The following is a 21,711-nucleotide window of genomic DNA, read 5'->3' as shown; positions in this document are numbered from 1 at the left end:
CGTCATTTGGCTTAAAAATAAAAGTTGGAACAAAAAGACCAAGAAATATTAATAAGATATCTTAATTTATTGACCTGTATTTCTTATTATCAGTTGCACCAGCTGTATGTAATGCATCATTAAATGTGATGGATCCAGGACCAAATTACATTTACATTGTAAATTCAATTCAGTCTTGATTTTATCTCCCTGAGCAGAACTTTTGCTCATAATGTGGTTTATTCTCAGGTTGTCCCTGTCTCATATTGTCAACGATCCAACCAGCTTTGAAATTTGGATTTCTGCTAAAGGTCAGATTCATCATCTGTATTATTCACTATTTAGCATTGTTGCTTTGTGATGATGCGATTGGGTCACAGGTATCGGATTGTGTCATTAGTTTGCCCATGATGTCCTCTAGTGGTTGACAAGAGACTTGCAGACTTAGGGCAATTATATATACAACTCTAAAAATATGATTATAGTTTATTGAACCAAATTTCCCCACTGTGGGACGAATAAAGGAATATCTTGAACATTTTAATTTCCTTGGTGTCAGTCTTTAGGTTTGGTCTGTTGCATAGACTGTATATGTTTATGCTCTGTAATTCTTTTTGATATATATATATTTATTTTATTTTATTTTACCTACAGTACCACCTCCGCGACACTAGGGGGCCCCATCGCCTCCCCCGTCCACACGTGCGTTGTTTGGAGTTCGTCTCTGGGGCTTCACGAGACTCGAGTCGGCGTGTTGAAGCAGTCATGTCGGCGTTCAAGAGAAAACGTGGGGGACAGGGCGCCGTCGGCAAAAAGGCAAAGAAGGCGAAAGTCGTCGCAGACCGAGATGGAGCACCGAGCGAAACCGAACAGGGGACGAAGAACGAAGTCACAGTTCCAGCGCCGGTGTCGTCGGTAAGTTGTTAGCCTCTGAGTGTGGCTAGCTCCTTAGCTCGTTTCACCACGTCTACCTGCGTGCGGGGTGTTTACTTTACAGAGTGTCGCACTGAAACGACCAGTCAACCTTCTCTCCGAGTCGATTCATCGCTTCTCAATATGACATATAAGGCTCGTGTACAAATGGGCAAAGCGGATCGCCAACGCACGAGTTGATCGGGAGTTTGATCGCCAACGCACGAGTTGATCGGGAGTTTGATTGAAAAATGCAAATTTCCTGCCAGTTAAAAGACCTCCTGTAGCACTTGATGCTCGACGAGATTGCTGCAGTTTGTCAGAAGTGACCATCTCTCTCGAACAGGGCAAATGGACCAACAAGGAGCGAGTTCTCATCTTCTCCTCAAGAGGCATCAACTTCCGGACCAGGCACTTGATGCAGGACCTGAGGACCATGATGCCTCATTCGAAAGCAGGTGGGTCTCCTCCTGTGTCGTCCATGCTGAACGATGTTCCAGCCAGATACACGTGATGCTGCCACTCGTTATGTTGTCGCGTTGAGCAGAAGTGTGGGTGCTGTTGGACTATCATAACTAAATATGTTTTTTCTTGATCCCTGTTAGATACAAAAATGGACAGAAAGGACAAGCTGTTTGTCGTCAACGAGGTGAGTGTGTTGTCCAAACTCTGGCCACACTTTGATAAAAACCGCAGACGTTACGGCACAGTTAAATGTCATCGTTGTTTTTGCAGGTGTGTGAAATAAAGAACTGCAACAAGTGCCTCTTTTTTGAGGCCAAGAAGAAGCAGGACCTCTACATGTGGTGAGTGTTTTACATTCTCTTAAGCACGAACCTCCGGTGTTGTAGAACTTATTAAAAGTGAATTCATGAATGTTCTTGTCTCTCCAGGATCGCAAACAGCCCTCACGGACCTTCTGCAAAGTTCCTGGTTCAGAATAGTGAGTGATTTCTTTCCTTCAGTCCAGATGTTCAGCAGACAACAGCCACCATGTACCACGTGGGAGAAAAAAACTGAGTAATGTTATCGTCTCGTCCACAGTTCATACACTGGCTGAACTCAAAATGACCGGAAACTGTCTCAAAGGATCCAGGCCGCTGCTGTCGTTCGATCCGGTGAGTAGTACCGTTCAATTCAGTCAACTTTATGTTATCGTGGGAAATTCGTGTTGCCAATGTGTGCCGTGTGCAAATTCCAATTAACGATGACACCAGATCATTTCACTCAATAACACAAGAGCTGCTATGATTGGAATTTAATTACTGATTTGGATTGAGTGTTTGATTCATAAAATGTCAGAAAACCGAAGAAAAAAAATGCCTAAGAAGAACAAACAGGTTATAAAGGGAACATTAATCATTCTTCTCATGTTTAGAGCTGATAACTCGGGGAAAGGCCAATTTCAAATCCTGAACAATGGCTCACCTTTCGTTTCCTCTACTTATTTTCACCAACAGAAATTTGACAAGGAGCCCCAGTTTGCTCTACTGAAGGAGCTCTTCATCCAGGTCGGTAAACAAGACGCCTGTCGGAACAACGATCTGACTAAATTTTACATTGTATCTTCAAGCATTAGTTTGTTTGAAAGCTGAGCAGGTTGTTCATCTCCGAGGAAGTTCTCACTGCGTTTTTCCCCGTTGCAGACATTTTCCACTCCACACTACCATCCTAAGAGTCAGCCGTTTGTGGACCACGTCTACACGTTCACCATTGCAGACAACAGGATATGGTTTAGAAACTACCAGGTAATGCACCTTAAGAAAAATGTATCTTCTAACGTGATGTTTTCAAATTTAATGTTAAATTATTTGTATTTACTTTTTCCTTTTGCAATAACTTCCTAGTCCACTCTTTCCATGTTCAGATCATCGAGGAGGATGCCTCTCTGGTGGAGATTGGACCTCGCTTTGTTCTCAACCTCATTAAAGTCTTTCAGGGAAGCTTCGGAGGACCTACCCTCTATGAAAACCCTGATTTCAAGTCTCCTAACATGGTAAAACCCAGTTCATGCCTGTTGAAACTATACGCATGGTATTTCTGTAAATAAATTATGCAGTTTGATGGTCACACTTGGAGTGTACAATGCCTTAAACACATTGAATGTCTCCAAAAGTTATACAGAGTTGGAACTGTGTACAGTCGTAGTTCCTGATTGGGTTAATCGCGTTCTCTTCACACCCTGACAGCACCGGCGAGAGATCCGAATTGCGGCAGCGGCAAGAGTCCGCGAGAAGCAGATGGTGAAGGAGATGCAGAAAATGAAGAGGACAGAAGCCAAGCAGGATTTGTCCAAAGACATCACGGCCGATGTCTTCCTCACGCCGGCTCCAGAGAAGCCCGTTCACATCGAAACGGAAGCGCCCGAGCCGAGATTTTCAAATAAAAACAAACGCAAAGCAATGAAAAGGCAAAGGCAACGCAGGTAGCCGAGTGGACTGGATGACGAGTGAATGACTAATTGCTGCCATTAATCAGTTTTGTCTCAAGAAAGTAAAACAATGCAACAGTGTGGTCGGGTCTGAAATCGAATATTATGAGGCATTTGCTAGGTTAAAAAATACTCGTCATAATTATGCACATGTTTGTGTTTTTGTATTCATACATTATATATTTAGCTCCCTTATCACAAGGATTGTAGCTGGTCAAAAGTCTCAGCTTTTCTGATGCTGCCAACAATGTTTGCCCATCCTTATTCATACAAAGTACATTGAACATCAATGTAAAACAAAAAAAACTTGTTTATTGAGTTTGTCTACAACTGTTTTCTATGTCATGGAAATAAAAACAATTCAACCCTTTGTCTGTATCATCCGATGTGTTCTAAAGACAGATGTCCATCCACATTTCAACACCAGGGACACATTATAGCGGAGTAGTGACGTAGACTCACGGATTTACAGGCAGTGTTCATATGTCAAGGGGCTTCTTGTCTTAAGCTTGGTCTCCACAGTAACAATACCACATACATACAGTAACTTTATATGCAATCATGAACTCAATATAGTGATGTAACTACACCACAGGCACACAACAAGAACAAGTAGGTGACATTATTATAGTCCAGTAACAATGTTCCACTCTAATGTATGATTTTCTATCCTTTATCCATCATGTCCTCAAAGTCCAGCACCGGCTGTACTGCCTCCTCTGGCAGACGGAGTCTTTTCATTCTTGCAACCAGTCCAAAGCAACTGGCCGCAACTGAAGATGAGGCGCCTGTGTAAAAGTGGGGGAGGATTTCGTGGATGCGCCGTAATCACTCCACCTCCTCGTCGGGACAACAGTAATATTCCACGAAGCAGATCTGTCCGTCGTCGTTCCTGACCAGGTACTGCAGGGAGAGGAAGCCCCTGCTGTCGGTCCTCACGGACACTTTACAGGACAACGCCAGGGCTTTGGTGGACGGCTTCAGCAGGGACATCTTGTACCTGTCCGCAGTCAACAGAGGGGACGGCACAGAATATAGAGCTTTAATTATAGTGCTGTGTGTGTGGTGAAGGAGGTTAATGTTACTAACACTGGAGCACCGCTAAGGGTTGCATGATGTCACTGGCTTGTGTGAAACACTTAAATGGAACAGTGATAAATTAATATAATGTAATGAATGAATTAGGAAACTCACCTGTTCAGACTGCACCTTACTCCCTGAATTTATTATATAAAAAAATTTCAAATATATATTCTACAATGAGCACTTGGGAAGCAGTTTTTGCCTATTAATAAATGTTTATGTATTCTATTAATCCTTGCACTTTCGGGTAATATCTTCATGGTTGAATGCACTTATTGTAAGTCGCTTTGGACAAAAGATTCTACTAAATGAATGTAATGCAATGGAAAGGAAATACAGCCTATACCACACATTTAATTGCCGCACATTTAATGCCAGAGCCACTGCTGTGGCTCTGGCATTGTTTGTTCTGGTTGTCATGCTACTGTCCAATTCCCTCCCAGTCCACCTCAGAGTAGTGACAAGTGTTGTTTATTTCTCTGTAGTTTTTAATGATGTGCCTTGCTGTTCAGGACTCCGTGCTCACCTGTTGGTTTGTGTCTTGGTGCACTGGAACAGCTCCATCATGTCAGAGTCTTTGGGATAATCATAATGAGCGTTTCCGGAGTTCCCAAACGTAGATAACCTGAATGGGGAAGAATAAATTGACGGGAAAGTTGTTTGAAAATTGAATTTAGATTTTGCATCACCCAACAGAAAATGCTTTACACATCCCTGCATCCTTAAAAGACTAGGTAGGTGAGTATTTAAAAGTATTTAAGCTTACTGAACATGTAGTGATGCCTCATAAAGTAGTAGTTTAACTAGTAGCGGCAGTATACTGTATTTGGTAGTAGACAATTGTTTTCCTATACATTTAGATAGTTTTGACAACAGACCTAAAGTATGGCTGGCTCGGGGACATGGTGATCTGCAGCACCTCGCTGGTCATATCCAGTTCAGAGAAGGGTTCTTTCAGACTCTCCGACTGCAGGATCACCTTTAAAAGACACCCAGAGACACATAAGTAGAACCCAATTACATGTTTTCAATCATATGTAATAATCTGTGGCTTTCACGGTGGATACCGTCTAATATAAACTTAATTAATCTGTAAATTAAGTTAATGATCGCAAGCTACAGAAAACGTTGTATACAAGGATCTAAAGAAACAGATTAATATTGGTTTACTATCTGTTTTTTTCTAGAGCTGACAAGTTCATGTAGATCATTTAAGTTTCATTATATGAAAGTGTCAAAGTTCACCTTGTTTGTGACGTTGGTGCTGCAGAACTCAAAGTCAATCGGCTCGTCTGGTTCTTGTGTGTTGATCTTGCAAACCGTCACCACGCCGCCCTCCTCCAGGAACAGGGTCAGAGGGAAGCCGTACCCTCCGTAGCACATCCGCAGGGCTGTCGACACTCCTGCAACATCAGACGGGGGCGATAATGAAAAGGTTGAGTCAGGTGTTGAAATAGAATTTGATGTGGCTTTTTCTTCTTTTTTTTGCCTACTCTAAAATCTGGTTCTTCTTTTTCTTTACCTGGCACTGAGCTTCCTCCAAAGATATTGAGACAGTCCAACAGAACAGTGAGATTGACCTGAAAACCCACCAAATCTTCCTTTATGGTGAACTCCTGGAAGATCTCAGCCTACAATCAAAAATTTGCTATTAATAAAGTCGCCTTCAAAGAAGATACAACACAGTGTTACAGTTTGGACAAACCAGGACAATGTGCACTACACGATCCCTTTCCAGGTTCAATACAAATGTGAATCTAACACACCTGAATGAATGCATTGGCCTGCAGACACTTGGAGTCTTCCACTGTGACTTTCAGGCCGTTGGGTGTTGCGTTGAAGATGGCGTGGTCTTTGAAGGTGATCGCTTTCAGTATGTTGGAGAGATTACGAGCATTGTCCAAACTGGCCACGAGGACGTATTGTTCATCGTCAGCCTGCAACTGGGTGGACAGAGGCATCGCGGCACTGAAACGAAGACACATGAGAATAATGGTTTGGATGTCCGAAATTCCGAATGGGTAAAAACCGACATGTTAAACGTTAAATGTATCTTTCACGGGGCTGTTTCTTCCATTACAACAAGGATACCATTTAATATTTCAACATGAAGCTGAATATGTAGAAGATTGAGTGTTCCCACCCAGAACTACATCAGAATGAAAACCCGCTTTACTTATCAAAACTTAAGACAAAACTGGACTAGATTAAACCAGGAAAGAGTATTTCAAACACATTTTCAAATGCGGCGAATAAGTATATAAACATGTTTTTAGAGAATAGGTTAGTGGCAGCAGTGATGTGTGTGTGTGTGTGTGTGTGTGTGTGTGTGAGAGAGAGTGAGTGAGTGAGTCGATTACAAATTTGGAGTTCAGACACTCACTCGGTGGTGTTTTCAACAACTGCGCCACGGTTTGTTACTTCCGCTCCTCCTGTCCTCTTCCACCGGAAGTAGGTCCTTGCGCATGCGTGGTAACATTCCAGCGATATCGCCAGCGAGAGTCCAACAACAGACGAGGAAATTCCTCTCCACGCCGACAGTACGCGACAACGCCGGTGTTTTGTGATCCACAGAGGTGAGGATGACTGCTTATTGAAAGAGGCGTGGGCGGTAGAATGTTGTCTCGTAGGCGGGGGTTAGCTGTAAACCTTTACACCTGTGGTGTTGTTAACCGTTGCGCGGCGGCTGGAAGCTAGCGTTAGCGTTAGCGTTAGCCTGACATGTCGGACGTGTTTCTCTGATCGGTAACTAGTTACTAGGTAACAGACGGGATCTGGAAGGGTTAAAGATTAAGGACTTGACGAGGAGAGCTGACAACACATGCATGTCTAAGTGGCAGGTCACCGGGCGCTCGCAGCCTGGTGAGGTGTTGACGGCAGGTAGGTGGAGATGTGTTTGCCTGCTATCAGATACAGGTCGTGTGTCTTGAGACCTGCCTGTTGTGGCCGCAGCTCTGTCGCACTAACGCCCCCTGTCAAAGTCTGTCAACACTGCAGCGGAGCAGGCCAATCATCTGTGTGCCACACTTCTGCCAAAACGTCGTTACTGCTGGTCACGACACGCACCCTCTTGAAGATTGAACCATCTTGTGGTTAAAGAATAACACATTTGCCCCGATGCTGCACAGAGTACACATTTCCTGCCACTTAATGCATCTGCACCGCAATATTGTATAAGGAAAATATTTGCTTTTACTTCACTAGCCGGAAATTGCTGCCTGCACATTGATAAATGAATAAATAATAATCTGATATTTGTACATCATTCACAAGGGATCATTTTCTGCCCTGAGAAATTTGACTGTGCATTTTCAGACTGTACTTAAATATGTCAACATATGGAGGATTTTGAATTCTTGGCTTTAACTTAAATCAAGGCTCTAGATAGTCCCCCCTCCACTGGTTGGTCAAAACACTGATTCAGAGACAAATAGTTAAAATCGTTTAAGTTAAAATTGAATTAAACCCAAAAATACAATTTGAGATTGTGATTTTTATTTAAATACCCCATAAACAGGACACCATGGTTTGAGCTTTATTTATCGACAATCTTCTCCTATATTCATCAAAGGTTAAAAGGTTTGAAGTCCTGCACATTATTTAGAGTCTTGATCAGGTATCAAATTCCCAATTGTGATCCCATTGTGCTCTGTCCACAGTGCTGAAACATTAATGGACCTCATTCGCGAAAAAATCACACACAAATCTTCGCAAACCACCTCGTATCAACCCACTAGCACAGAATGTATTTGTCCAAATTGTAGGAACCTCTTCATAAGTTCTCAGTAGTCAATACTCAGTCTGCTACTTTGTAATTACAGTGGCCTCATGGACATGTAAAGTATGTAGGAATTTATCCAAACCTTTTAGATCAATTTAATTACCCACAGGACTATCCCCATTTCAGTCACATGTGTTGTCTTGAATAAGAAATATATAAACTGCCCTTCTTAATATTTTCTTTCTGTGTTTTAGGTTCTTCATTTTGGACGTATTTTTTTGTCTTCGCCACAGTCATGGTGTGCATTCCCTGTATTGTGATTCCTGTCCTTTTGTGGATCTACAAGAGGTTCCTGGAGCCCATCGTTTATCCCTTCATCTCACCATTCATCAATAAATTCTGGACCAAAAAAGCAGTGCAGGAGACTGGAACCAGTGACCAAAAAGTTAGTGAAAAAAGTAATGGGACATGCAAGGTAAGCTCGTGATCTGAATAACACAAATATTCCTTTTAAAATACTTTAATTATTGTGCTATTCATTTCATCTTGATTTCCATAGTTCTCTATTACAGCGATTTCAGATAAATGCTTTAAATCAGTATGTCTACAAGAATGAAAATGTTTCCACAACTCGCCTGATACACAAACAGCAACCAATTAAACACAGCAAGCTCATGTATTTTGTCATATTTATGTTAATAAAAGGGAATTTTTAGGGTTAATTTGGGTTTCACTTGACCACATCATGACTCATACTAGTGTTACCGTTCAGCCTCTTGCATGAGTGTCAGTTGTTTCAGAAGAATTTATTTTTTTCCTTTCAGGATGAAGGCAAATGTGACACCACTTCCAATGGATCTACTGTAGCAGCAGATAAGAAGACAGACTGACGACTTGAAATGTTTTTAATGCATCCAAAATACTGTAAATATTCCATTAATATAATATAGATAAACTATGAATTAACTTATCAGTCTTCTTTGAATCGATTGGTTTTTATAACCTTCCAATATTTTGTGTGAATTCTTTTTTTCACTCGTCATTTACTTCAACATATTGGTTATTGTTATATTTTCCCTGTTAAACATGAAATAAAATATGCATTTACTTTATTGAGTATTCAGCCTCAATGGAGAAGATTTTTTTCTTAATTATGACCTAAAACTGAATCTAATAAAAAAAAGATACTGAATTTATTTCTGCCCTACTCTACTCTCCGCGCTTCCACCCCAACCCGCTGTCTCACTTCATATAGTCAATTCATTAAGGAATCAATATGACATACAAATGTCATACAAATAATATCTCTCTGTAAAGCTGGTTTGAGTTTGATCTTTGTCACAGATTTAAAGAAAACAAGATTTTAGCAGTTTTGACATAGTGACACTTCCTATAAAACATTGGCGGTGGAATGGTTAAGTACTCGCCTGTTGTTGAACAAACGCTGACAGACATTAATTAAAATTAACCTGTAATGAATAAATCGAGATAATTACTCAATCTTTTGAAACAAATGCTTTTTACCCAGAAGAGCAAAAACTCCTTGGTGTACCCCACTTCTCACCTGATTGAAGCAGGTATTGGCTCCAGCCCCTTAAAACCCTCAAAGTACACAAGCTATGGATGGAAATCTATTAGATGGAAGATACGGACACTCAAACAGGATATAGCAGTAGTTAACATGGGAGTGACATTGAACACTGCACCAGTGTTTCTGTGTCTGTATCTGTGAAGCATTCAGACGCAGTCTCCCCCCAGTGATGTAAAACATTCACCGCCCCATGTGTATTTATACAGACACTCAACATTGAACACACCTGCCTCTTACTAGGTCTAATAATTGACAATATTTTCATTTGTCAATATTAATTGGCAAATGAAAGATATGATGTGCTACCTATTAATGTATACAGTTCAAAATATATTGTATCCCTGTAGTCACTGACACACACTCATTACTCAGCTTTAAAAAATCCTTTGATGTTGTGTCCTTCAAGATCTGTTCAATTTAAGAAGTGCATGTTTATGTTGATTGTATTCAGTAATCCAGAGGGGATATCTGAAGTTTTAAATGACTTCAATGAATTTATGACAGACTATTTATTTTATAATGTATTCTATTTTATTGTATTTTTGTATCTACATCTACAATATCAAACGCTTGGGGTTCTATCTGCCCTAGTTCTACCTGCGACGTCACGTTACGTCAAAAACAACAACGTCATCACGCAAGGGGTTGGCGACGTGTAAAACATGGAGGAAAGCAGTGTGTAGAGTAAAGTTAACAGCCTGGAATTCAACACAATTTCAAGGATTCGCCTTCGTCAATCACACTCGGCGAACAAATTGGACAAAGCTGCGCGTTGGTGTGATAAAACACCGTCGCCGCCGATCGGCCCCGAGAGCCGAGAGAGCTACGGGAAGCCGCGAGGAGCATTTATGACAGGTAAGCCGAGCCGTCAGCTGAAGATGGCACACGAGCAGTGGACGTTAGCCCCTTTCGGGACAGCGACTCTGTCGACCTCCGTTTGACTGGACGCGCGCCTGAATGTAACGTGTACCTCGCTCTTATCCGTCGTGTGTGTGTGTGTGTGTGTGTACACCACGTTGACCGTCCCAGTTGCGTAGGCGAAGACTACTTGCGGCGCTGGGGACCGGTTGAGCTAGCTAACGTCACACAAGTTGGCTCGAGCGAAGCAGCTAAAACACGAAGGAGGTTTACTCCGCAGGGAAATTATAATTGGAACATGGCATGTTGTTTTCATCTTCTTCTTCTTCTTCCCCTCTGGCATGTGCAGTGTAACCTCTCGTGGTTTCTGCCGTGTGTCCCAGTTCACTTGAGCTAATGTTGGCTCACTGGCTACACCTGTATGTCAAAGGTGTGTCGTCCTGTCACGGACAACAACACACCGAGTCCTGGTTCCGTGTGTGTCACTGTCCTGGTGGCAACGTGTGGAAACAGGATGAGGACAAAATCCTTTCTCTCTCTCTCTCTCTCTCTCTCTCTCTCTCTCTCTCTCTCTCTCACGTGATTGTCATATCAATCACACACCTCACTAAATCTAATGCAGCAGTCCAGTGATTATAATGTGTTATAATGTTCACGTTTATTTCAAACTGTTATTAGAGTGGTGCAAACGAACTATACTGTCTTATAGGCGTATTTCTATTATGTAGCCTACCTTCATTGTTATGAATAGAGTGGACAAAATATAAGAAACAGCCGTGAGTATAATGCAATACACAGCACTGCAAATAGAATGCTCCAAATTTACCACTGAGTTCACACAACATTGCTGAAGTGGTTTCAACAAAAACTGAATGTTATAACTGATATATCGGTTGGGTGATGATATCGGGCCTTTCACAGACATATATTTGAAGAGCCCGATCCAATATTATTGGCCGACTGATTTGAGCCTTTGAATGTGCATTTATAATGAATGTTTGTTATAGGTTTTACGTATTTGGTTGTATTTGTAACCTCAATTTATAATTATTTATGATAAAGTTCATGGTTGAACTCAAATATCAAGCCTCCATTACATGTCTTGTGTCATGAATGTTTGATAATGTCATCTTGGAAATCATGACAGATAAAAAAAAAAATATATATATATATCGTTTGATGTATCATGATACATGTACTCCCAAATATCGATATCGGCATCGCCCCCCAAAAAATCCATATCGATCGGCCTCAGTTATAACCTTGTGTTGGGGAGGAGCGATCTATGCATTAATTAGAGGGCAGATAGTGCAGTAATGAGAGGAGAGAGATGGTGCCAATGACATGGAACAAATAAAGGTGCCTCCCAGGCCGAGGGAGCTGTGATTATTTAATCAACGTCTTACACCCCTGGGCCGACGGGGAACCTCCCAGCAAAAATATTTGACTTTGAGTCCGCAGACGGAGAGACAGAATAGCTCTTTATCAAACGGAAGAATAATTTCTAATGAAATTATTGGTGTCTGAGTAGGATCGTGGGATGGAAGAAATCGTTAAGCATGTCATTTGTCACTGTCAGAAGTATAACACGAATAGAGAAAAGCTGAAGAAGAATTGTGCGATTGGAAGTTTTGAATCTTGGACACTCGTGTTCACGAGAGAGAGAGTAGAGATCTTTGTTTTAGTTTTGAATGAAAGCAGATCAATGAAGATAATTGAGTTTGGGTTTCTTTTTGAGCTTTGGCCCACACTCCAGCATGGTGGATGGCGGTAATGTTATATTCATGTTGATATTTTAATTTGGATTGTTACTTGAAAAAGGTTTACATGTACTAATGTTCAGTAAGCATATCAGTTTCCTCACACTGTCCATTCCTGCAGCCTCTGTCTGCCCCCTCCCCCCAATGAAGCCCGGCCTGCTCTGATTGGCCAGTTGGCACACTCTGTTGTGATTGGTCAACTGCTTCCAGTTAAATGTGTCATTTAAACTAAAAGAAGAAGAAAATCTGAATGCAGCCTCATAAGCATAACATGTTATGTGCGATGGCACTAACAATTAACGAATTTCCTCTGCTCCAGGATTTGCATATGCCCGGTGAAACAGCAGTGAAGAGTGGTGAGTCTGGGTGAAGTGTAAAGATGGGAGCCAACACCAGCCAGGTCAGTGAGCTGTCTGATAACCCAAGCCTCAAGGCCCTGGTGGGCAAAGAGTCCATATCGGAGAATGACCCGTTCTGGAACCAGCTCATCTCCTTCACCTTCATCAGTCCCACCTGCAGGTAAAATGCAACGATCTCAGACTGCCCCACTGTTGGCCATCCTCCTGTCAGTGACAGCAGCTACTGTACCAATGAGTTGTGTCACAATCCATGGTGCTCGACTTCTTTCCACTAATTTTTTTGATGATTTAGTTAAATAATTAATTAGTTGGTTATGTGGCAATTGACAGAGCTGGAACAGAATGAGGATCCACACTGAACTCTATTGAAAATATATAAATCACATTTTTCTGTGTAAACGATGAAATTAATGTCTCAACTTATATAGAGGACCAATTAATATTATAGAAAGAGTTGTGCAGTACATCCTAACATGTCCCTGTATGTCTCATTCTGGTTTGTATGTCCCCCGTCCATCTGCAACAATTGCAACAAGAGCACTAAAAAGAGTGCAGACCTCTGCCAGGGCTGAACCAATCCCCCACCTACATGCCGTTCACCCCATTTTTGGATTTTAAAATGTTAGTTATTTGTGAAGATTAGACTCTAGACTGTTGCAATGGTGACGAATCCTCAAAAATAATTTCCTCCCACATGACCCAGACTTATCTTTGAAAAATCCATAATGTTTTCAGTAATCCAGCTAACGATCAAAGAGACCAAACCGATCCAATCACATAACCTCCTTGGCGCAGGTAGTGACCGACCATTTGAGTGCTGTTATCATTTGTTTTTCTTGCAGTTTTGTTGTGTGACAGCAGAGGGCAGATGATCAACCAACTCTTCTGATCCATTTAATCAGTAAATCTTTTTTTTCTTCCTATTTTTTCTGGTTAACAGTGGAGACTCAAAGTTACTGGAAGAGGCCGTCATCCCCCTGGCCAAGATCCTCAGTACGTCGGTTATAATATGAATATGCTAATTTTTGTGTGTTTTCTATGACTGATCAATACCTTAGTGGAGTTGAGCCTGTGAATATTAGCTCCGATGAAGTAAAGATCAGTTGTTGTTTGCATGACAATCATATAATATTTCTGTGTGGCCCATGTAACGCTGTTGATGAGTTCTCTTGTTTTTTTCCCCAAGTTGAAAACAATCCCAGAACAGGGAACTTTGGCGCTCTTGTGAGAATTTTCCTGGGAAGAACCAAAGAGCTGAAAATCTCTACCGAATGCCAAGAGTGAGTATGGTAACCTGAGAGAATGGAGTCAAGTCAGATGACTGTGTTGGTAATAATAGACCCTGTACACGGAAGTTATTTTTTTATCACACGCCAGCAGGGAATCCCTATTTTTTGCCGAAGCAGAATAAAACTAGTTGGAGTTTCCCATGAGAAAACGTCCGAGGTATAACCATCCACACATGTGGCATTACCCTGCTCAGGCTGCCAAACTCCATTTCCACAAAGTTTGACCCTGCCCAAGTCACCAAATGCTTCTGGTGGGAAATCTTCAATCTGAAAGGAACATCATTAGAGGTTGGAGTCATCTCTCCCCAGCCACTCATATGTTATTTTCTCATGTTTCATAACAGGTTCAGTTACATTCTTTTTAGATGCAACATAATTGCCATGTGCAAATTGTCAATTTGTGGAACTGATTGCACACCCCCGTGTTGGCGTTTAGTGGTTATGAAACCTTGTGGCTCGCACTAGATGGTTCAAAACATTTTTTCCCTCCCTCTACATTTGTTTCTCGACAACTTTGTCCCGATGCTGTCTCTGTCCTACATGAAATATCATAATGGCGATATCATTGTACGGAATGGTTAATGTTACCTGTAACATCATAATTTGGGAATTGTCACAGGGTCTCAACTTTGACTGTTACAGTGTTATATCCCGATGGATTATTTATTGGCATCTTCCCTGGGTCTTTCCTGGCAGGTCAGAGCTCAAAACAAAACACCACTGTTAGAGCGGTCAGATTCTAGTTTCCAGTTGCATTAGGCAAAAATTCACAAGGGCATGATGTATACTGAGCTTTAATAGGACTTTGTGTAACAGTTTACACAAACTGTTACACAACAGACCAACATATTCCTAAAGGACATACATGGCCAGCTCTGCTTAGCCAGAGGAAGGCCCCCATTTCTGTCATTTCTGTTTTACCTTGAATGACGTGATGTTCTTGTTTTGTCTCTCCTCCACAGTCAGCTGTTCATCTGGCAGGCGCACAACGCACTGTTCATGATCCGTTGCCTGCTGAAGGTGTTCATCAGGGAGATGAGTGAAGAGGAGCTGCACCTACAGTTCTCCTACCAGGAGAGGGCGCCAGGCTCCTGTGGAGGTGAGGAAGGTGTGACGCAGGGAAAATGAAATGGGGCCACGCATTGCATAAAGGAGTCTGCCTCACAGTGAACCAACTGTCAGTTCGTAAAGATGAAGTGACAAGAGGTGTTTTTACACAAAAAATCGACAACATCATCTGAGAAATCTTGCATTTGTCTCCTCATAAGGTGTGAGTTATTAAAATGTTCTCACAAGGGTCAAATGTGTAACACTTCCCTTCATACCTAAAGAGAGATAAGAAATTGACTTTCTAATTGAGAACGAGCACCCCTGGCTACTGACCTGGATCAGCCGTCTCCGAGAGACTCTGTTAATAAAAGTCTAAATCTGCAGCCACAGACTGAACATCTTCTTTTTTTGGCCTCAAACAGTAGCTCTGTCTGAGCTAAGTCCCTAAATACACACTCATTTGCAGCTCCCTGCAGACTGTGGGTTGGAGGATTTTTGTAAATGTACCTTTTTGTGATTCGCCTGCAAAATTCAAAAAACTAACTACAGCTTGATGAAAGTGGTAAAAAGAAGATAACTTGGAGCTACAAAAGCATCTTAAACACTTTGAATACAGTTTTAGAAACCATGTAATCCTAATTGGCTAATTTCTCTCAGTGCCTTTCATCTGCACAATGAGCATGACATGCAGACTGATGGGAAGGATAGAGAGAGGGATTGGTACAGTGGGAGTCGAAGGGAGCAGAGAGAATCTGATTATGAGAAACAGAGAAATGCCATGTCCGGTTTGGGTCTGGACATTTTCCGGAGTTTGCCATTTCACATATGTAGGACGCAGCAGGAGATTGTCTGAGTCAGACGCGTTCGCGACTGCAGGAACATTTCCCGAAACATTCAGGTGAGGAGTGGCGCCTGGGTAGAGGGCCCACTCCCTGGTCGCGAATCTTCGGGAGATTTTTCTGCTGCATTCTCACGAGGGCTTACTCTGGACATTTTTTCTGGAAATTTTAATTAGGAGCTGGCAGGAGAAGTTCAGGAAACTGTCTGTACTTAAGTTCAATGTCTGAGAGCAGCTTACGTCTCATGAAATAACTCCCTCATCCCATTGTGTAGAAACAGGAAGTGAGGACCTCCTGGAGGAGCTGCTGTCCAACCTCGTTCACTTGATCGTTGAAGTTCCCCTGCTGTAAGTATCTCCCCCGTGTGTGCTCGTGTGCTGCATGTTTGTCAGTTTGAGGGGAAGCTTGAATTAAACACCCACTGTGTCTTCCATACACTTAAAATGTCACACATGCAAGACTGATTATGGTGCAACATGTGCAAGATATTTTCACTGCCCACGCATAGTGATTTAATAATATCTCAGTGCTACTTGTTCACTTGTTTGACATTACACTGTAAGCATAATAATCACATAAAAAACATCAAAGTATTGTTGCCTTTCGTGCAGTTTCTCAGCCCATCTCTTTGTCCGAGTTCCTTGTTTTTATTCGTGTTTGTTCGTCGTAAATGTATCAAGGATGTTAGTCTTTGAACAGTTAATGAAAAGCAGTTTGCAAAAAACTGAATGTGTTGTTTCCCTTTGCGTGCTCTGCTTGCTCATTTGCTCCTCGGTGGTTCGCTAACCGAGAAAAGATGAAATCCATTATGGAGCATGCCAGACTGACATGCTGAGACTCTGAGCTGGCGATGTAGTGAGCAACAGGACAGAATAAAGAGCTTAATTCAAAAAAAAAGAAAGGGATAAAGTGTTGGGTGTGTAGCAGAAGAGATAAGGCTTGAAATGAACGTTGGATTAGGAGCGTTGCCATTGAGTGGGAGTGGAGGGAACATACAGTATTGACTGACAAATGGTATCAGCCTTAACTCTCGTGGGTGCCGTGCACACTAACGCACTCTGTGTGAATGTTGCAGTGTGCTTATATCAATGGAAGAATTATCCCCTGTCTGCCACTCAGTCGGGCACAGAGACACAGAAGATGCAGTGTCCTCGACTTTGCAGATAAAAACCTCCTCTGCAGTGTCGACACAAGTTCACTGAAATATGACAATTGCTTTTTCCGCGACGCAGCGTCTTCTATTTCTCTCTCTGTCTGTCAATTTCTCTTTCCCTCTCTTCTGTTGTCTCTGCACACCAGACCCCTGGCTCTTGTGTAAATCCATTCAGTATTCCAACATTATTCATTGTCCCAGGCTTCAAGACTCTCCCTGTTTTTTTCCCTCCTCCACTTAGTGGCCATCGGCCCATTTCCTCTGTATGTTGTTCTGGTTTGGATAAGAGTCTCGCCATTCTTTTGGTATAGCTCACCCAAATCCCCAACAGTCTTCCTTTTGTGGTTTCATTTTACAAAAGAAGATAGCAGTCAGTGATTTATTCTTTTCCAGGTTAGTGGTTGATGCATATGGATACTCAAATCACACTTATGCTCTTTTTTAAATGTCAAAATAAAATTATCCTGCTCAAGCCTCAAATGTGAATATTTTGTGGTTTGATCGTAAATATGTTTGGGTCTTGGACTGTGCTCGGATTATCAACCTGGGCTTTGGGCGTTAGCGAAAGACATTTTTAACTTATTATTATTAATTGAAGCTGTTAATGTCACTTGCGTGCACCTGTGTAATGAACAGCCGAGTGACTGTCGTTCAGAAAGAGACATGAGAGGCAGACAGTGTGTAAAGGTGAAAATTATTCTGAGCAGACTATTTATTCAAATCATATCTAAAGGAGATCTTTAAGTTTACCAAACATGCATTGCACTGGAACAACCCTCTTATTTAGCTCTGTCACTTTCCACTCATCAACCATGTTACCTTAACACCCCCTTTACAACACGATGTAGTCGGTGCACACAACTGTGACATCACAGCCGCACATAACCTGCTTCTCAAAATGCAGTTGGTCAAAAAGAGGTGACATTCTGATACTCAAGTATTCTGATAAGATTATCACCTGATTGGATACGCGAGATAAGCAGTGAGACCAGACATTTGTATTAATTTACATTATCTCTACGTTATCTGTCCCTGCAGTGACATCACCTATAGCATCCTGTTTGAAGCGGTGACCACGCTGCTGGTCTTCTTCTCCTATCAGCTCTTCCACAAAGAAATCCTCCGAGATGGAATAATCTACCAGCACATCATGAATGGGAGATGGTAAGAAAACACACACGAGTTCATAGTCCATTGAGGACCACCACTGACATAATGCACCCAGCAGCAACTGAAACCCTTGAAACTACAAGGCTAACTTACCCCCATCATTCCATGATATCTCCAATCTCCAACCCCCCAAAAACCAAGATGAAGATATTAGAAAAATGTGATAACATTTCTACTTCTGATCAATCCTTATAATTGGGTCATTCACAATCCGTTGAACGAAGGCCCAGATCATCTCTGATGCTCTCCAATCCACTGTGACACCGTACGTTTCTGCCTTCTGTTCCTCTGTACAGACACCGATATGTCTCTGTGCTTCAAAACAATGTCTTCACGTGTCATTAAAAACTAAAAAGAGAAAAAGAAGCAAAAAAATATCTACACTAGCCAGCAGAGAACTTTGCCTCCGCTGCGACCTTGCAGTTTGTAAATCTGTGCAAAGGTGATCCAAGGAGTCTTGTTTTATTAAATGATGATAACAACTATAAACTTCAGAATGCAGAAGTATAATGTGTTGATAAGATAACTTAATGAATGCTAATTAAAAAAGACTTGTGAAGTTGACCGGTGCTTTGAACTCATTGAAACTTTCTTTGTTATCTTGTATAAGAATAAATCTTGATGAATTTTGAATGCATTGTTAAGTGTATTAGTGCAGTTGAAAGTCAGAGAAGCGATGTGATTTTCTTTGAGGGCTCTCACAGCATAAGAGCCAGACGAGAGCACTTTGGATTAATTACCGCTGAGCCGAAGAGAGGCTTTGAAGTTAGCTGATGTTGGCAAAACAGATTATAAGTCTATCTGAAAGGATTTTGCTGTTTGTTCTGTCAAGAAAGCGAGGCTGTGTGTAACTCCAAAAGCAGCGATATTAGATATTGTTCATAACCAATTGCAGGAAAGAGTGGACTCTCAAACTGACACCTGTGGATGCTCTTTGTGTTGGTGTAGTGTGTTTTGGACCTGGCTTTTGAAACTTCTCCCCGTTTGCCTCTCTTTTCCCCAGTTTGTCGCTAACCAGTCGACTGGTGAAGACGCTGCTCTATAACTTCATCAGGCAGGAGAAGTGTCCACCTCCAGCGACCCACATCTTCGAGCCCAAAGCTGAGGGCGGCCTCCTCTATGGCCTGGCGTCAGGGGTGGCAAGTACGAGTACACAGATCCTCACGCAAATAAAACACAACGAAGCAGAATGAAGATACTGTTTCACAACCTCGTTCATGTTGTTGCTAATCATTTTTTATTGATTCTCATAACATTTAACACACCAAGTTAATTGGTGTGGTGTTTGGATGCAAGTAGATTGATCCCCACTTTTTGTGGCCCTATTTTTTTTTACCCAAACTCTCTCATAAGCCTTTTTTTTTACAGCAGACAATTCGATATGTCAGCTAAGCACAGAACAGATAACGCATCTGAACTTCCTAGAATAAAAATGCAAGACATGTCAGTGCGTTTCAGTGAAGCCTTCAGCCAATCAGGGCAAAGATCTGTGGTCACAGAGGCTGTTCCCAGTAGCTGTTGCTGCTTTCGGAATTCTGAGTGCAGCAGTCTTTCTCCTGCGATGTTTTAATGTCCCATGTGACATGGTGACGTTTTGCAGCGCCGGAGAAAGTCGGACACAAATTTTGAACCAACATGCATTGTGTTAACTCCGGTAGGCATCCCATCAAGTCAAGTCAAGAGCCACATAAAATCCAATGCACCTAATGTCTGTTGTGAAAAAAGGCCTGTGTCTATTAAATCTTTGCAAGGCTGTATCCTTTCTAAACTTTGACCTCGCATCAGTATTTTTATTGTGTTGAGCGACTGTAATGGGCAGTTTGGAAGCGGTCACCTTGTGTTTTTCTCTCAGACTGTTCCAAACCCTCTTTGGCTTGTGACTCCTTAAAGTTAATCAATGTCTTCTTATGACCTGTGGTCACAGGTTATAGCCTTAATGTGGACATGATCGGTCAGCAGGTTGACCAAAGAAAGATATATTTTTTGTCCTTCTCAAATTGCTTAATTTAAATGATTTTAAGGGGCCAAGAAGATGAAAAAGAGAAATTTTAAAAAGGACCTGTGTGAGAGAATTATACTTGTCCTTTTGTGTTCTTTTAACTGTCTTGTGACTCTGCTGGGGGAGATGCTTTAATCTGTCTCATTATTTGCTCACTGCTCGCCCCCCTTTCGCACTTTGCCCCAGTGATGTCACCCACAGTGAGGCCGGCGAGTAAAAAATGTTCTCATAAATGAAAGGATTGAGATCAAATTACAAAATAAGAACTTGAGAATTGAGACTGTCAATTATTTTTCCTTTTTCCTCGGAGCCAAGGAGTGAGAAGTATGTTTAAACGGCAAGATGAGAGTGTGAGCTATGCTGACAGGCAGCGTGGATGAAAGTGAGTGTGAGTGTGTGTGTGTGTGTGTGTGTGTGTGTGTGTGTGTGTGTGTGTGTGTGTGTGTGTGTGTGTGTGTGTGTGTGTGTGTGTGTGTGTGTGTGTGTGTGTGTGTGTGTGTGTGTGTGTGTGTGTGTGTGTGTGTGTGTGTGTGTGTGTGTGTGTGTTTTGAGTGCATGTTTGTTTGCGTGTGAGAATAGGGCCGGGTTTCCCTTGCAGATAAATGCTTCTTGTCTGTTGCTGGTGGCAGATTCCTATCAGTGAGCCATCAGCATTCAACCCAGCCTGTCTGTCTGTAGCCAGTGATCAGCTCGATGAGTTATGGTGCCCTGTCCTGTTCTGTAATCCCCTAGAGCCTGTCTGTCTGCAGCCGCCTCCCTTATGCACACACACGCAGACCAACAAAGACACAAGCTCTCTTATTCTCTGAAAGCAGAAACAACACTTGTTTTCTTTTCTCCATCCCTTACAGTCATTTGGGATTGACAGAGTACACAAACAAGCACATTTCACAAGCGCACACAAGTCTGTCCTCCAGGAACGGTAAATATGAGTTTGCATATCCGCAGCGTGAGCAAATATTCAGGTAGTTAAAAGCAACTGAACCATGAAGGTCAGTTGACCTGTCAGGGTTAGTACAACTCAGCCTCTTACTGGTGGTGAAAGAGGAGATTTGTCAAGCCCTGAAGAAATAACTGTAGCAGGACTGGGTGATATGGCCAAAAATGTTATCAATGTTGATAATCACAATAAATGTCACAGTATTTTTTCAGGATTAAAATCTGATTGTTGCTCCTTGGTGTTAAACTAAGTTACGGACACAGAATGAAAAACACTTGTTGAACAACAAAGCTTTTCACAAATCTGAGATAGAACATTTACCTCCTTGTTATTGTTGTCATCATTATTGCTGTTGATGAAAATTGACTCCCAGAGCTGTCGGAAAAACACATGAAAGAAATCAACAGCAAAACTGTGTAATTTTTAAAACCCTGAAACACACACTATAAAGTCTGTAAAACCACACACACAGAGCTCTGGAACCAGGACGCTTCTTTACATCACCTAAATTCTTGTTCAGAAATGACTGGTCCTCGTGTTCAAAATCACTCATGTCTACACATTCACTTTCACAGAT

The 21,711-nt window shown here is 41.9% G+C and overlaps 4 protein-coding genes across 6 annotated transcripts in view; 3 read left to right on the top strand and 1 right to left on the bottom strand.

The window, feature by feature from the left end:
• Positions 1–685: 685 nt before the first annotated feature.
• bxdc2 (brix domain containing 2) lies at positions 686–3,692 on the top strand. The gene is made up of 10 exons (XM_035607200.2): positions 686–894; positions 1,238–1,349; positions 1,497–1,540; positions 1,627–1,697; positions 1,785–1,834; positions 1,936–2,009; positions 2,352–2,402; positions 2,538–2,639; positions 2,759–2,887; positions 3,081–3,692. The coding sequence occupies exons 1-10, from the start codon at positions 745–747 to the stop codon at positions 3,318–3,320; spliced, it is 1,023 nt and encodes a 340-aa protein (XP_035463093.1). The 5' UTR covers positions 686–744; the 3' UTR covers positions 3,321–3,692.
• On the bottom strand, positions 3,615–6,947 carry rad1 (RAD1 homolog (S. pombe)). Of its 2 annotated transcripts, XM_047329372.1 has the most exons (7): positions 6,789–6,947; positions 6,172–6,373; positions 5,928–6,036; positions 5,651–5,808; positions 5,284–5,384; positions 4,932–5,030; positions 3,615–4,322 (listed from the first exon to the last, which is right to left on the bottom strand). In XM_047329372.1, exons 2-7 carry the CDS (start codon positions 6,364–6,366, stop codon positions 4,151–4,153), a joined length of 834 nt encoding a protein of 277 aa, XP_047185328.1. In that variant the 5' UTR covers positions 6,367–6,373; positions 6,789–6,947; the 3' UTR covers positions 3,615–4,150. The 2 variants fall into 2 exon arrangements, with proteins under 2 accessions (XP_047185328.1, XP_035463095.2); XM_035607202.2 differs by lacking the exon at positions 6,789–6,947 and having other exon boundaries at positions 6,172–6,748.
• LOC118284479 (UPF0729 protein C18orf32 homolog) lies at positions 6,832–9,245 on the top strand. Its single transcript, XM_035607203.2, has 3 exons — positions 6,832–6,981; positions 8,381–8,601; positions 8,951–9,245. The coding sequence occupies exons 2-3, from the start codon at positions 8,422–8,424 to the stop codon at positions 9,014–9,016; spliced, it is 246 nt and encodes an 81-aa protein (XP_035463096.1). The 5' UTR covers positions 6,832–6,981; positions 8,381–8,421; the 3' UTR covers positions 9,017–9,245.
• Positions 9,246–10,335: 1,090 nt separating this feature from the next.
• The window catches only part of dym (dymeclin), a 46,820-nt gene continuing 35,444 nt past the window's right edge, over positions 10,336–21,711 (top strand). The window contains exons 1-8 of one of the 2 annotated variants that reach the window (XM_035607195.2): positions 10,336–10,572; positions 12,655–12,854; positions 13,635–13,687; positions 13,881–13,974; positions 14,946–15,082; positions 16,147–16,219; positions 18,064–18,189; positions 19,199–19,338. In XM_035607195.2, the coding sequence (XP_035463088.2) occupies positions 12,715–12,854; positions 13,635–13,687; positions 13,881–13,974; positions 14,946–15,082; positions 16,147–16,219; positions 18,064–18,189; positions 19,199–19,338 (763 nt within the window). In that variant the 5' untranslated portion in view covers positions 10,336–10,572; positions 12,655–12,714. Of the gene's footprint in view, positions 10,677–12,654; positions 12,855–13,634; positions 13,688–13,880; positions 13,975–14,945; positions 15,083–16,146; positions 16,220–18,063; positions 18,190–19,198; positions 19,339–21,711 lie in introns of both variants that reach the window. The other variant, XM_047329370.1, reaches the window with a different exon arrangement.

The sequence above is a fragment of the Scophthalmus maximus genome, chromosome 20 (assembly GCF_022379125.1).
Source record: "Scophthalmus maximus strain ysfricsl-2021 chromosome 20, ASM2237912v1, whole genome shotgun sequence".
Classification (NCBI taxonomy): Eukaryota; Metazoa; Chordata; class Actinopteri; order Pleuronectiformes; family Scophthalmidae; genus Scophthalmus; species Scophthalmus maximus.
The sequence above is the reverse complement of the archived record's forward strand: the minus strand, read 5'-3'. Positions and strand labels throughout refer to the sequence as shown.